Below are 15951 nucleotides of genomic sequence, written 5' to 3' on the forward strand. Positions count from 1 at the left end.
CTTCTCCGCACGATAATTGCACTGAGTCTAGGGGCCTGAGTTTCCCAGACAACAAGGTCTGAAATTTAATTATCCGCTCTTTGGAAAATGTAGGGAGAAGAAAGCTACATTGCAAAACTGCACTTTTGAGCAAGTAATGTCAGGCTCTTGTTTGAGTAAGCAGCGGCTGAGCACATCCTCCCTTTCTGTCACAAACCAAACAGTCTCACTATTGTCACAGTAGAGGTAGGATGATGGCTTTTCACATAAACACTTCAAAAAAATGCCCATGCAAATAAATGCAGACAGAAACAGTTTCCTCCACCTTACCATGTGCAGAGTGAACACGATCACTTCCATACTCCAGCCAGTCTCAGAAGTGTTGCTTTACTGCGGTGTGTGCCCTTTTTTTTTTTTTTTTAAATCATATCCGTCATGCTCCATGACATTACGGACCGACGACTACAGCAATAAAAGCAGACTCAGAGCAGCCAAAGACAACACGGACAGGCTGTGGCAACATTAACATTCCGCCGTGTAAAGATCAGCCTTGGAGGGGGGGGGGAAACATCGATAGGATCCCATTAGTTAAGTGTGCCCTTAGGATCCCCGAAATCTGATCAGAGATAAACCTTTTCCTTCCAGACACGAACCATTAGACGTTATGGCAAAAAAAAGAAAACTGCTCTCCTCCTCTGAAACTACTCCTCCTGCACTCCTCCTCCTCCTCAGTGGTCGAGGTTGTGCGGCAGGATCAGGATGAGCCCGGTGACGTCAACCTTTTGTTATCACCTTTAACACTTGCCTTTGCAGGTGGGAACACTTCTCCCATGTCGTTATATTAAGAGGTGCTATTTGCAGACACTCCGGCGAGTGAGAAGGGAGCGCACACATCTGTATGACGGGTGAAGACGACTGACACTCTAAATGTGGATGTGTGCATGCATGTCCTAATGAGTACACCGGATACTAGCAGTGGGAGACAACTCACTGACAGCCAAACCATACTTTGTACAAAGCCGGGAATCGCATGAGATAACCACACTTTCAACTTCATTCACAGATGGCTTCTCTCGGAAAAGGAACTTGTTATTTCTCCCGAGAGGTGCCACAAAACTGTCTGCATCAGGTTAATGAAAATCCCAATGATGAAGATGCAATTATGATGATGATTTGGCAGGCGAACGGAGCTCTACTTAATCCTGGCTGGTTGTTGTCACATTGCAAAAAAAACAACAAAAAAAACAATTAGCTAACCAGCCCAACAACACAAGCCCAGTTCCAGTGAACACCTGCGTTAAACAAGAATTTATGACTCCTTTAGTGACTGAATAAAATGTGTGCGGCTCATAAAAGCCAGTTAAGCCGTAAGGGTTTACAGCAGATAGGCAGACAATACAGGGGAGCAGTACAGTAGCTATAAAGCTGCATGTTGCCAGTCAGTGTGCCAGCTGACTGTCCAGGCTCCTGGCTAGCTAACCTAGCCAGTCAGTCTGAAACATACACAGTCCCATTGTTGCCTCCTCAAGCTTTCACAATATTAATGCCAAAATATGAGAGGATGTCACACAGTATCAGGCGGCAGGCGTGTTATTAAGATACAACTACTTACTCTCCGTTTACCTCTGCGAAAGGCATCGTTTAGTACGTCGCCATGGTTTAAAACGGACAGATTTTCTCCCGTTGCCCTGCGCTGCCGAATCACTGCTGCTGCTGCTGTCTGCGGCAGCAACTTCCGGCGCATGCGCAGTAGCGGGGGACCGTTCCAGACTGCGCCGTGCGCTGCGCAGGACAGCAGAGTGGTTTAAAGGTACAGGCAGGGGGGGAGTCGATTGGACGGCTGTAATGTTATTATGTATGCCGAGATGAAGATGAAATTAGTTAAAGAATACAAACTATATGTTGATGTTTAATCATTTTGACAGCTGTACATTATGTAAACCTCTATATGTTCTCTATTGTCTGCCATCAGGGTTGGCCAACAAGCAGAGGGGCAGAGGTATTCAAATTTTAATAATTTTATATGTAAAATAATAGCAATTATAATAATGTTGTGTTGGTGTACAATGAGCTTTGCGTAAAGTGTGACCAGTGATGAAATTCCATATACATATTTAGTTAAAGGGGCACTATGTAGTTTTGGAGATGAAATACCATCTCAAAATGTTTAATATTTATAATATTAATGAGGTAATAATACAAAGTCGGAAATATATTTTTTTCCCATAACTGATTAAACAAACTGCCTTCAGAGGAAAATAAGGTCCCCAGAAGTCCGTTTGAAGCTACAAATGTGGCAGGGTCCGCCAAATATAAACAAAGTAAAACAGTATGAAATTCTTTTGTCCTTTAAGGTCAGTTTGTTTATTCGCTTTATTCAGTCACAAAAACAAAGAGAGTTTACATAGTAAACCTTTAAATACCATATTCAAGTACAATTAATTTTAAAGGTGTGATATGTAAGAATTTTTGTTTAAAACATTTTGAAAAATAATAGAATAATAAACAGAATGTGAAGAACTAACAGCATTGACACTGTTTTTATGATATCTTGTGTTGCACAGATATCTTCTCAAGTTAGCATGCCAATTAGCTAGCCCTGGCCCTTCCTGTCTCATAGTACATCAAGAAGCGATAGTCCAATAGCAAAGCTCAAGCAGAGTCAGTTAATAGCTAGCAGCATGGCCGACTGAGCTAACTAGCTCATAGCAGCAACAGTTAGCAGCAGCTAGCAGTTATTCTGGTTGTGTGCAGGGCCGGGAGGGTAACTTTAAAAATAGTATTTCGATGCAGTTAGAATTTACCTGTAAGAAAATGTAGTAAGGTAATCCAAGTATCACAATATTAAAGTAATGTAACTTGATTACTTTCCGTTGCTTTTGGATTACTTCAATACCAAACATATGCACGGAAAGAATAGAGAAAATAAATATCAATAAGATGACTTTTATTTAGTCTTAATGAATGTGCATTCTGTAATAGTGGTGTGTCTGGCTGCCCTGAAGACCAGAGTGATGTTGTATGAGACTTGACGTGTAGTGTTGTCATGTGTGCACATGTGCCTAGTGACTAACTAGTATATCATTCTTGATTTTAAAATTGTAATCCTGTTAGTAATCCCCTATTTACCAAATGTATCTGTAATCTCATAACGTCTTTTTCCTATAACTAACGGAATACAGTTACCCTTTTTGTATCCTAATTATGTAATCCTGTTACATGTATTCCATTACTCCCCAAGACACTTCAATTAAGTTTTTCTAATTTATTCTACCTCCACTCAAACACATTTCACAGAGGGAAATACAGTACTTTTTACTCCACTACAATTACTGTATTTGACAGTTTTTATAACCAGTTCCTTTGAAGACTGAGATTTTACAAAGCAAAACATATTATCAGTTTGTTGAATATGATTATTTATATTAATGGCATACCCAACAGTGTATAAGGTAGTTTCAGTTGACTCCAATCACAATCACCTATGGTATTAACATGCTGCTTACATGTTAATGTGCTAATTCTAATAATAATTCCAAATAACATGCAATTAATAGGTATGAAGTACTTTTAGTTTGGTACTTACAGTACAACAAATCTTCCACAGGCCCTGTGTATAATTGAGTAAATTTCAATGCAGGGCTTTTTCATGTAAATTAGTATGTATACACTGTGGTATTGTTCTGCAACAACTGAATGTGATTATGATTTCAAGTTGCATCACCTGAAACCTGGGACAAATCCTACAGTGTGTTTTGTAATAAGTAGCACACACGGGTGCACAGAATAGGAAACTCTACCACCCCAACCTTTGAAGACGAGAGGGTTTGTGGTGAATTTTTGGATTGTAATGAAGAAATGTTGTCGCATTTTGATTAGCAGGCAATAACAGGCTGACATATTGAAAGGGAAAAACGACTTGTCTGTCTACTCAGAAGTGTCTGACTAAGGTACTGTGCTTCACAAGCCTCCAGAGGAGCTTTAATTCTCCTCAAGATGATTCATGAATTAAGTTTTTATGATGATGTGGAGAGCGTTGTCTAACATTTCACTCTAAAATCTCCCAGTTGGGTTGAGAGGCCATAACCTATGATTCACATTATTTTCATACTCATCAAATCAGTCTGCGAGCTGCTGTGCCCTGTATGGAAGCATCTGCATTTGTTTTACACTCGTTTATCCAGGTTTTTCCTTCATTCTTTTTGTCTTTTATCAATCTGACTATTGGAGCAACCATCATGAAGCATAATCAGTTTAATTCTTACCTACAGTATCTTTATTCACTTTCTTTGTACTAGATGCTATTTTTGAAGCCTCAGCAATTAAAACGACACTATCTACATGGCTATTTACTGCTCGGGGTATGTGAGAAAATAATCAAGGTAAGCAGACCCTTTAAATTCCCAGATTGGGAAAAATACCCACTGGGGATCCACCAACCTTATGCCCAGGATGCCACAAACATTAACACATTTAGTTGTCATTTCATAATCAAAATCAGCACTTCTTGCATTAACATCTGCGCTTTAGCTTCCAAAAATACCGCTTGTTTCTGCATTTCACTGGCCTATATTTAACACTCATCTGGCTCTCTGGTTTAAAGATTTGCCTGGGGCTGAATTACCCTTGCATTTTGCATCTTTGTGCCCTTCACATATTGTATTATGAATCTTATTTGGGAAGATGAAACCCAGTGAGAGGACTCCACGGTCAATAGTGTCACATGCTTTGTGATTTGATGAAAGGTTCTATTTGTGTAGCCTGATGTGTATAGCTCCCTAATCAAAGACTTATATTTCTGTGACAACTAAAATAAATTACTCTATTACAACCGCCCACCTGCCCTCTCCACAGTATTGATACCATTTTATTACCAGAGAGAGACAGATGGACAACACAGAAGATTGTGGCAAGTTATGGGAGTGCTGGAGAATGTGTGCTCACGGCCGTGTAATGTCATGTCAGGTTAGAAGCTGCACAAAGGTAATCAAATAAGATGATTAGGGAGAAAATTACACATGTTCAACTCCGCAAACAGTTCTGATAGCAAGCATTGTGAAGGGTAACTCCATGGTCTAGGTTCCAGTGTGGACGGGACGCTTATTACAATACTCCAGCCAATTTAGGCCTGCAAGCTTCACTTCCCCCATCAGCAAGTGAAAGAGGGGAGAATTTGGTCTGAAAGCCCAATCACACACAGCGCTCTGAGTTCAGCAGGTGGGGAAGTAGAGGCAGCAGGCTCCATCAGGCAATAATACAAAGTTAATGATGCAGAATGGTGTCTTTCTCCATACCAAAGAAGACATCAATACAGGATGTTTAAGAACGCTGTTCCTAATTACGCTTTTTAAATTCACCACTGACGTGATTGATGATTTCAAAGAGAGGCATTATTGATCCACTTCACAGACAAGTCACATCGATTGCAAGTCTAGAATGAATAAAAGTTTTTTTTTTCCCTTTATCTCCCCCACCGAGAGAGAGATTGTACAATCAGAGCATCAGTGTGACCTATATGGGTAGTTTGGGAGCTAAATCACCTCTTTTAAAAAGGAGTCTGAGCAAGGACGTATGGAGCAGTGATTGCTGAATCGAGGGACCTTGGGGGACCTTCAGGGCGTCACGTCAGACGTGACAGTTAAATCTAGCTGCGTTCTCATTTATCAAATGTGGAAATTCATCCATCCATTCATTAATCTGCGGGATCCTGTGCAAATAGCCTGTCTGCGTTGGAGTCCTCAGCATGAGAAAGTTCAGGAGCGGCTGTTTTATAGACAATCAGCCAGCTGTGCAGCATCACGCCTCTCACTGCAATCAGCAGTGATGGAGTGATGGATGCTCTGACGCGCTGACAGATTGTTTTTTCCCACCTCTGCTCCCCGCTGACATGCCCCATGGCTCGTGCTTATTATTCCATGAACTTTGTTATTCCTCGTGAGCAGCCAGATCTTCCTATTAGTGCAGACGCTGCCAGTTATTGCATGTCTAATCCCAGCTAGTCATATTAGCAAATCAACAAGGGAGGTTACCAGAGCATAAAACCTGAATTGGAGGAAAGCCATCACCTGGTTCAGCTGCAGATTCTGAGAATTCAGGGAGATTTGACCTTTCCCCAATCAATTAAGGCAAATCAGAACACACTGTAGCCTAATTCTGTTAGAATTACATAAGACAAGATTGATTAGCAATCAACAGCGCACTGAATTGCAGCAGCAGAGGGAGGTTTTCCATCACACCATGCTGAATCTCATTGGCAAGTGCACTTCAAGTGGCAAAGTGGGCTACAGCTTATGATTAAATGGTCTGCAGGCGAAGCCTTTTTGTATTTTTTTTTAGAGAGAGAGCTCTTTCTGAAGGCCAAAGTTAATGCAGTCATAGAAAGAACTCTGATACACTCCCACGTGAAATGGCCATGTGAGGAAAGCCCGGAGGGAGAAAAGGCCTTGAATGAATTTAAGAGGGAGATAGAGAGAGAGAGAGAGAGAGAGAGAGAGAGAGTGGGAGGGATGCAGATAGAGAGAAAGTTCAAACATTACTGATCCTCAAATATCCTTTTGGTTTCTGGTTCAATTGGAATTCGGCAGTAAGTGTCTGCTAAAAGCTCCATTTTTGTTGCCCTTCCATTGCTGCTGAGCTTTTAGAGTTAGATGATGACAGATTGTGAGCTACCTGATATCCTTCATCGTCCTCCCCAGTGGTGGTGTTTGTTCCGCCCCGAGCAAGTCCTCGAGGACTAACAAACAGCCGGCATGTTTGATGGACTATGGGGAGACATCTGCTCTGCCTGGATTTGCCATACACAATGAAGGCAACATGTTACAGTAATCCATCAATATGCAAACTGTGTCCTTTTAGCCTGATGATTAACCTTACAGACTTCATGGTTATCAAGTCATTATATCAGCTTGTCATTGTGAATTAGTACTGAGGAGTTGCAGGGTGTTAATATGCGAGTGTGCTGTGTTTTCCTCAGGTTGGCATATTGCTTTAAGCAGGGATGCTCGATATATCCTCGACAACATTGTCACAAATGTGCTCCAAGCACCCTCAGGGAGAAGCTCTGTTTTGTGTACTCAAGGGACAAGAGGGAAAGGAAAAGTCTGCACAGTGCAAATCTGATTTGCGGTTATAGGCGCACCATCCCTCACAAAGTAATCTGGAGAATATCACCCGAGCCAAAAGATCTTCTGAGCGCTGTCATCCATTTTAAACTGTGAGTTGCTCATGTCGGCAGATGTGTTTGTGCATTATGATGAGCTGATTTGGAAATGCCAGTGGCTGGTTTTAGCTTCTGAATATCCTGCAGACAGGTGGTTCCCAAACTGGTGAGGAGTCTTGTGGGAGTTACAGAGGATTTGCTGCCAAATGATGCATTGCTTTGATTTTGTCTTATTTATATAAATTATATTATAACTTTTATTAGGTTATTTTTCGTAGAAATGTACATGTAAAGGCCCCAGGTTTTGAAAGTAGTCCACTGGTCTAACATTGCACTCCTATAGCAATGTTGGACTCATTATGGACAGTTTAAAAACAAATGATCAAAATCCATACAGCAGAACCTTCAATTCAACTTGACCACTGAGTGACGTCACTGGAGGCTATTTGCTCTTGCTCTTTTATATTTAGTCTTATCTCTGTGTTTCATATTTCATGTTTACTGCTCTTTGCACCAGTATTGTATTTTGTGAAGCATCTGATTATATTGCATTTTATCTGCTTAATTTGTCTTTCTTGTACTGTTGATGAAGGTTCTCAGTCATCCAGGTCATGGTAACTCTAAGTGCTGTATCGTAGGCAACTGGACTTGTTTCAGTTTCTTGAAGACGTTTCACCTCTTGCGACTCCCCTCCAAGAAACTGAAACAAGTCCAGTTTCCTACGATACAGCACCTAGAATCTTTCTTGCTCTGTATGCTATTATAGTCTGTGAAGCACCTTCTATCCTTGGTTTTGAAAGGTGCTATAGAAATAAAGTTTATAATAATTATTATTATTATTATTATTATTATTATCATCATTAACATTGTCATTCTTCTTCTACTTCTTCTTCTTCTTCTTCTTCTTCTTATTATTATTATTATTATTATTATTATTATAATTATTATTATCATTATTTATCAGATTAAATACAGCTGCCTCTGGAGTCACAAAAAGGCTTTATACTACTTTTATCACACATGCAGTAGTTCTCCTCCAGACCTGTAAACACTGTTTAATGTTTGTTTGTTTAATGAGTTACTTTAATATCCACATTGCTGAATTAGGCTAAATAAAAAACCTAGAGACATTTTAATCTGGGTTATTAAAAAAAAAAAGGAAAAAAAAGTGTTTGACTTTGAAAAGCTGAGCATTATAACAGACCTTCCGTCACAGACTACACACACACTATGTAGGATGAAGGGACATGTTGTAGTTGACACGCTGGTCTCTAGGGGGCGGTGTAGCCTCCACCCAGACCTCTGTGAACACTCTCCTCACAGCGGAAGTCGTGTCTCTTTGGTCAAAGCAACATGGTTTCCCCCTGTTGTAGGCAATGTGAATGCAAACAAGCGACTCACCTCTGAAACGATTAATACTGTCGTTTGAGCTTTAACACAGCAGCAGCAGGTATAAAGGCTCGATGGCGCTCAGAGTGTGTGCTCGGTTCTTCAGAGACTCCGCCGTCTTCTCCAGACGGGCCGTCGTGTCTGCTCGGCAGGAAAGTGCGTCATGGTGTCTCACAGCAGGTCAGACACAGACATGTTTTCATGTTTAATTTCTTAAGCCAGGAAACGTGTTGTGTTAGTAGTAAAGTACGGGATACAAGTAAAATGAGGAAAATGGGACCTTCAGCTATTCAGCGTACTCTGACGGCATGAGGAAGCAGAGCGACAGAACAAATCAGTGCAGCTCTGTGCTCCTCTGAGACACAGTGTGCTGATGTGTGAATACAACATGATGTTATGGTGCTTTTAATTGTGCCTGTGTCATCCGAGACTATGTGTGGATGGTAAACAGAGCACAGACAGAATGAATGACAAGTACTGACAACAAGAAAGTTATGATTTTCCATTTATTATGGGGCACATTTACACCTATGACCCTACATGTGCAAGATTGTGCTTCATCAACACACCCTGAAGTATAAATAACAAGTGATATATGTTAATAAAATCTGCCATTACAGAAAACATTCAGATTCAGATAAACATTCTGTATTAATACTTTACCCTTTGAATATTTGGCAGACTTTAATGTGTTTTTCTTCTTGTTATTTCACTTGGATATTTGATCTTCACTCTACAGAATGATGCAGCTGTTTAAATATTCACCTGCTAAAAGGAGGAAATATCTCTGTGCTCACTTTAGATCTGAGTTTAAGGCTTGCACATTGGAGTTTGATTTTGTGAATATAAATACAGTCTGTATTTTTCAATGAGTGGAAAGAAGTAGATTTAATTTAAATAATTTCTAATGAAATATGTAATGAGTAATTTTATTTTGTCTTAAAACATGTCTTCAAGGGGTCACCTGACATTACGTCCCTGCATTTGTCGAACTAGGGCTGCTTATTTTTTATTATGGAGTCATTTTTGACACATTTTTCTCAACTAATCGAATAATTGTTTATAGGGATGCATGACAATATTGCCATGTCACTGTTACTGGTCGATAAAGGCTTTAAAATCAAATGTTGGCATTGACCTGAAATGAACATTTCTTCTGATTCGACAGCTTAAATTTGAAAAGCGTTGTGAATCTGCTTCTGCCAGTAGGCCATCGCAATAAAAGTAGCCATAGTAATATGTTAATTCCACTGCAGGAGTGACCTGATGTCCTCTGCAATTAAATGGAGGAAATATGTGCATATTTGCACATCTGAAATCATGCATCCCTAATTGTTTAGTGTATGAAATATAAAAAACTGTCAAGTGAAGCAATTTTCTGTCAACAGACTAATTAAAAAATCCTTTCAGCACCAGTTTGAGCGGTTGATACTGATAGTGACAATAAAGAAATACTTAATGGCTCTTAAGTTATCAGCAAATTCTCTTTATGGCGTGTCGGTTTTTGTTAAAAAACAGTAAAGCATTTTCTTTCAGTAAATTTTTTTGTGGTTCCCAAAGAGGTACTCAATGTGCACAATCATTATGTGGCTAGTTTTACGAGCAAGTTTATGAGCAGGGCCATCTGAATGCATTTTTATACTTTGACATACCCATATACTTCCAAGTAAGCAGAATCGCTCAGATACCCCACAGCCCTGCCGGCAGCGCAGTGATGGAGATGTTGATGTCTTTACAGAAAATGCTGCATGCAGCCGAGGAGGAAGGAACGGATTTATCTTCACTCCTGCTTGTTTTATTACATCGGAGGCGTTTCTCGACAGACTGATCAAAGGCAAAGCAGAAGAGGCAGACAGCAGTTTTTATCGCCACCCAGCCTCAGTTCCGCCGGACAGCGGTAATCAGACCACTGCCTCAGAGATTTACATCCCTGAACTCATCTGATCTTTCTGGCTCAGCCTTTTTTCCCCAACGTCATCCTGCGACCAATCTGATGTTTGAGTTCCTTCTCTTGCTGCTGTCAAATTGTCCGTCTGATGATTAATTTTGTTTGTGCGTTTTTAGGTGAACAGGTATCTTTGTTACTCAGACATCCCGATCAGCCTGACGATGCAAAGGTGTTGAAAGTTGCCATTATAGGTTCCCCAAATGCTGGGAAGTCCACGTTGTCCAATCAGCTCCTTGGCAGAAAGGTTACTGTCTCGACCGTCTCCCTTTTACACCTATACACTGTAATTTGTCTGCCTGACTGAGGACTTTTTTAAAGTGAATGATTTTTTCTTAAAGGTGTTTGCTGTGTCCAAGAAAGTACACACCACACGGAGTCGTGCCACGGGCGTCTTAACAGAAGATGACACACAGATAGTAAGAGCTTTTTCCCGTCTCTTCTGTTATAAGTTATTCATGCTATTAAAAAGCCAAAAGTCCATACGTGTGTGTGACTGTTTTGTAGATTTTACTGGACACTCCTGGTCTCACCACTGCATCAAAGGTCAAAAGGTGACGTTCTTCGTTAGATTTTTGATATTTTTCTTAAAATCTCTAGTCTACATGCAGTGTTATTATGCAGTGTAATATATGAATGGACCCATGTTTCCACAGACACCAGCTGGAGAAGTCTCTGCTCGTGGATCCCTGGAACACAGTCAAAGAAGCCGACCTAAGTATGACATAAATTTACTCTGAGCCTTTTTATTAGTTGAGACTGAGCTGCAGTTTCTTTTTGATTTAACACTGAGAGTGAAATATAGTGCTGAGTTTCAAGGGCTCATAATTGGAATTGTGTCCATTCTCAGTGGTAGTCATGGTGGACGCGGCCGACAAATGGATGTGCAACAGGCTTGACCCTGAGGTGCTCAAATGTCTGGCTCAGCACCCTCACATCCCTGCGATCCTGGTCCTCAATAAGGTATTCTTCCCCAGAATAATACACACTGACTACACTATCATCAGGCTGCCTTCACACCAACAAATACTTCTACATTTAAAGACATACAGTATATGTTGATGCAGATGTCCCTTGTGCTAAATTTTTAGAAATACCTGAGGAAGATTATTTTAATTAAAGAATAAGGCCTTGGTTATTCAATATTTTTGCTTAAAACTGCAACATCTTAGTCTTTCTCTTATTTGTTTCTGACTTGCAAAATCTTTCTTTGATACTTAGCCACAAGCCTATTTGATGCTCCTGAAGATGTAAATCTTTATAAACAGGTCATGGAGGTTTTTTTCTTTCTTTAAAGGCTAAATAATTTTCTAAAACAGCTGGGCACTGTAGCGTTCAGTGAACTTTACTCAAACAGGGTCAAATAATGCATTCAATCAAAGATGTCACCTGGCATAACAGTCTGGCTCACAGATGTGTTTTTAACAGTTTTTAGACAACAATCAAGCTCTATTGCACAGAGGAATAAGATACTGTATATCAGGCTTTGACTGCACAGGCAATGCTTATTATTACATAGATGTGTTCACTGATGCTTTTCTTTTTTCTAGGTGGACCTGGTTAAGGCTAAGGACAGACTGCTGAATATCACAGCAGAGTTGACATGCGGAGTGGTAAACGGACGAAAAACACGGGTCAGGCCCATGCTCAGGCCTTCTCGGACTGAAAAGAGGCCAGAGAGGGATTCAGAGATGTTGCTTGATGAGGACAACGCAGGTCCTGAGGACAGCACCGAGGCAAACTCTGTACTGAGCAAAGAGAAACTGAAGGCGCTGAGGAGCCAACAGGGCTGGCCTCACTTCAAGGACGTCTTCATGCTCTCCTCTTTGGACAGCGAGTACATCGATGCGCTGAAGGTACATGCAAGATTATGGACATAGTAAGAGAAATGTGTACAGATGCCGTTTTGTATCATAAATACATGTTCAAACCTTCCATCATTATACCTTTTTATAATGATGTATAGGTGAATAATTCAAACAGTAACCCAGCTAGAAAAGAGACTGAATTCTTAACTAAACACACCCATCCTACAATAAAACCATATTAACACTAAACTACTTTATTTATGATGATTACCATGTTTTTATCACGCTGTTGTAGAACTACTTAATGGTTGCGGCCAAGCCAGGATCGTGGCAGTACCACAGTGAGGTCCTGACTGACCAGAGTCCAGAGGAAGTCTGCAAAAACATCATCAGAGAGAAGCTTCTGGAGTGTCTGCCTCAGGAAGTGCCCTATTCAGTGACACAGGTGACTAATGGACCATTTTTGCACTCTCGGTCACACATGATGATGAGCTGACAGCTGACTGACTCGCTCATCACATCTCGCTGCACTGAGTCTGCGGCTTATTTAAAGCCCTTCATACTGACTTCCACCCTACAAGCCGACGTGTGCTTTGATGCAGCTTCCACCTGCTTCACCACCGCTTTTTGTTTGCACACTGGGGGCCATTTTGTCATTTGCCATTCGGGCATTATTTTCATTTTTTTATTTACATGGTAATTATCATGTTGGTCTGTATTTACTGCTACTGTAGTATTTACTGCAAAGGTGTTGAATCTCCACGGGTGCTCCAGTCTTCCTTTACATGTTTCTGACAGACTACACACTAGTAATGCAAAAATTGTACACATGGAACACATCCCGGTCAGACTCATCCATACGACACCTTAAATACTCGTGGAAAGAATGCTGGGATATGTAGTAATGGTTACTGTTTCAAGCCAACAGCTGACGTCTCCCGTTTCACGTTGACCTCCACTTTATTGAAGCGAGCACATTGTTAATATTTCATTTTCTCTGTTTTCAGTCTGTTGAACTCTGGCAAGAGGTAGAAAATGGTGAGCTCCATATTTCTGTGAAACTTTATGCCAAGAAAGACACTCACGTGGTAAGTGCTCTCCTTACATTTATGGCTTTTTGAAACACGGCTCCTGTAAAGTGTCTTGTGTGCCTGTGTACTAAATATGAGCCTTGACTCTTCTGTAGACATCTGTGTGTTCAGCTGCCTATTTAAAGTCTTGGCTTAGTTTAGCTTAGGTTTCAATTTTTGGGCTTTTTGATTGTATTTTGTTTAATACCTACCTCATATGTTTTTGTGTTTTATGCGTCTTAGGTGCTCTAACACTGCAGTTTCACTCTGGTATTAATAAAGTACTCTTTCTATCTAATATGTAATCTGGGTTAATTTATCATGGCTACCATCGCACTGGGAGAAGTGACAGAATGGAATGAGATTTCAGTACGACAACATGAAAGTGCTTATGCGGTCACTGGTATGCACACATCCAAATCAATATGAAAAATATTGACAGAAACTACAAACTATTCTGGAGGAAGTGAAATCTCTCCATTATTGACACCTGTGGCCTCTAATGGCCTCTGGTATTTATTTGCCGTTCCCTCGTACCTCCACATTCCTTTTTTCCTTGAGTTTTTAACTTGTAAATATTTGAGCAGCCTTTCTGAACCATGCATATTTGATGGCAGAGAATATTCAAAGCTACATCTGTGTTACTGAAATATTTCAAGGCGAGTGACCTCCAGAGGAGATCTGAGAAGAGAAGGCTTAGACCAACACCATTCTTTAGCTTTAACATTCAGTACAGGACTAGAGAGGTAGATCCGGTGCAATACAGTGATGATGGACCGAAGAAATCCATTTATGTTATGAATAGTTCCTGGCACAAACCCATCTTTTTGTTTATTTGACTAAATCAGAAATTTGGAGTTGAGAGCTCAATGTAAAACCAGCCTCAGAGGGCTAAAATACATACAATCATAGTGGTTATAGGTATTCAAATGAATTATCACTCGAAGAAAATGCATGATGGACTAAACATTTTTTATCAAAAAGTTTGAATCTTTGCAGGGTTCTTTTTAGGTTATTTCATTCTTGAAAAAAGATGCAGTTCATCATCTTAAACTTGACTTAATAAAACCTTCTCAAACCCCTTGCTGTTTGCAACAGATACCATCATAATATTTTCAACAGGGACCTTTAAGTTTGTCTTTTAAACCTGCATTACTCAAATGGGACTCTTCTTCCTGCTGCGAAATAAAACAAATGTCCCCGTCTATTCACTGCTGCCTGACGTCGCTGTATTTCTTGTGTCTACAGAGCATGGTGATCGGCCCTGCTGGCCAGTTGGTAGGGCAGATCGCCCAAGAGGTGGGTGGGGACCTGAGCCGGATCTTCCTGAGGGATGTAAGGCTGAAGCTCTCAGTCAAACTAAGGAGGTGAAGAGGACTTTAACGGTCCTGCTGGATTTGAGACGACTCTTTTATTTTTGTCTGTGAAGGACGGACCTGAAGTGCTGAACACAGGATTAGATCTCATCGCCAGATTTGGAGCTGCGATGTGGCATAAAGCTACAGTCCCAGAGCTCCCGCCGAGATGGTACCGGTCAGAAGAAAATCATTTTTTGGCTTTTTCATCCTTTGTCTTCATGCATCAGCTTCATGCAGACTGATAAGACATTATACAATATTTGTACATATATACCCATAAAATGCTGCTACTCTTGTGATGTCAAACTGAGGGGTCCCCCAACTTTAAGAAATGAATTTAACTAAACAAGTTAAGTGTAGAAAATATGTATATTAAAAGCAGCTCACACCAGCTGAAGAATACTGTGATAAATTATTGGCACTTATTTAGCAATGATATATTTTTAGGCAACAAACATGACACAGAGTGTCATCAAATGCCTGTTTTGACTAAGTTTGACAGTGTGTTCATGGCTGAGCAGGTTTGGCGAGCTGTGAAAAGGCCGATGGTTTATCTTTGGCTCTCAGAGCTTTTTACTTGGCGCTCGCTTCGCGCCTAGCGGAACCTGCACAGTCATGTTCACTCAAATGTCCCTGATGTACCATCCACCCGTGTTCCCTCCACTCCCACATCACTTTAGCCTTCTCCACCGCCTTTGAAGTGTGGCCATCCATCCCTGCGACTATCACTTTGTGTTCTGCTCCTTTCTTCCCTTTCTCGCTCCACCTCCTCCTCCACCCTCTTCTTTTTTGGCTCTTATAAAGCCCGGCTCTTGCCCCCGAGGGTTGAATTGTCTCCCTAATGGATAGCAAAATGGAGCACTAACCTGATGCTAAAATGGGTCAGATAATGGTGATTGGATTCATTCCTGCTGCCTGTGAGTTAACTCGACGGTTACTCTATCCGGGGCATCTTGATGAATAACCAGCTAGTGGCCTGAAGCAAGGGCGACAGGAGGGGGGGGTGGAGGCCTTGAATGTCTCACAGAAGCTGTGTCAGCCCCTCAAGCTCTCCCTGCTCTATGCAACGGCTGCGTCCCAGTGATTAGACAAGCCGGCAGCGCAGCAGAGATCACCACTTAGACAAGCCAACTGCTGCTTGAAAATATTATAGCTGACGTACATTAAAGTAAACCTTCAAACAGAAGATATTTAGCGTGCTGAGACCCTGCTTTCACCAAAATAATGAGCTACTCACTTGTTT

The 15951-nt window shown here is 40.9% G+C and overlaps 2 protein-coding genes across 2 annotated transcripts in view; one reads left to right on the forward strand and one right to left on the reverse strand.

Annotated features, from left to right (window-relative positions):
- The window catches only part of fam222ba (family with sequence similarity 222 member Ba), a 32726-nt gene extending 31020 nt beyond the window's left edge, over positions 1 to 1706 (reverse strand). Inside the window, exon 1 of the mRNA XM_084373147.1 lies at positions 1592 to 1706. The gene's annotated coding sequence lies outside the window, so the exon portion shown is untranslated. The remainder of the gene's footprint in view (positions 1 to 1591) is intronic.
- Positions 1707 to 8477: 6771 nt separating this feature from the next.
- Positions 8478 to 15099, forward strand: eral1 (Era-like 12S mitochondrial rRNA chaperone 1). Its single transcript, XM_084373520.1, has 11 exons — positions 8478 to 8707; positions 10266 to 10424; positions 10592 to 10719; positions 10814 to 10891; positions 10980 to 11026; positions 11129 to 11190; positions 11323 to 11435; positions 12023 to 12328; positions 12576 to 12725; positions 13288 to 13368; positions 14599 to 15099. The coding sequence occupies exons 1-11, from the start codon at positions 8602 to 8604 to the stop codon at positions 14719 to 14721; spliced, it is 1353 nt and encodes a 450-aa protein (XP_084229646.1). The 5' UTR covers positions 8478 to 8601; the 3' UTR covers positions 14722 to 15099.
- The last annotated feature ends 852 nt before the right edge of the window (positions 15100 to 15951 follow it).

The sequence above is a fragment of the Pagrus pagrus genome (assembly GCF_965226575.1).
Source record: "Pagrus pagrus genome assembly, chromosome: 14".
In the NCBI taxonomy this organism is placed as follows: Eukaryota; Metazoa; Chordata; class Actinopteri; order Spariformes; family Sparidae; genus Pagrus; species Pagrus pagrus.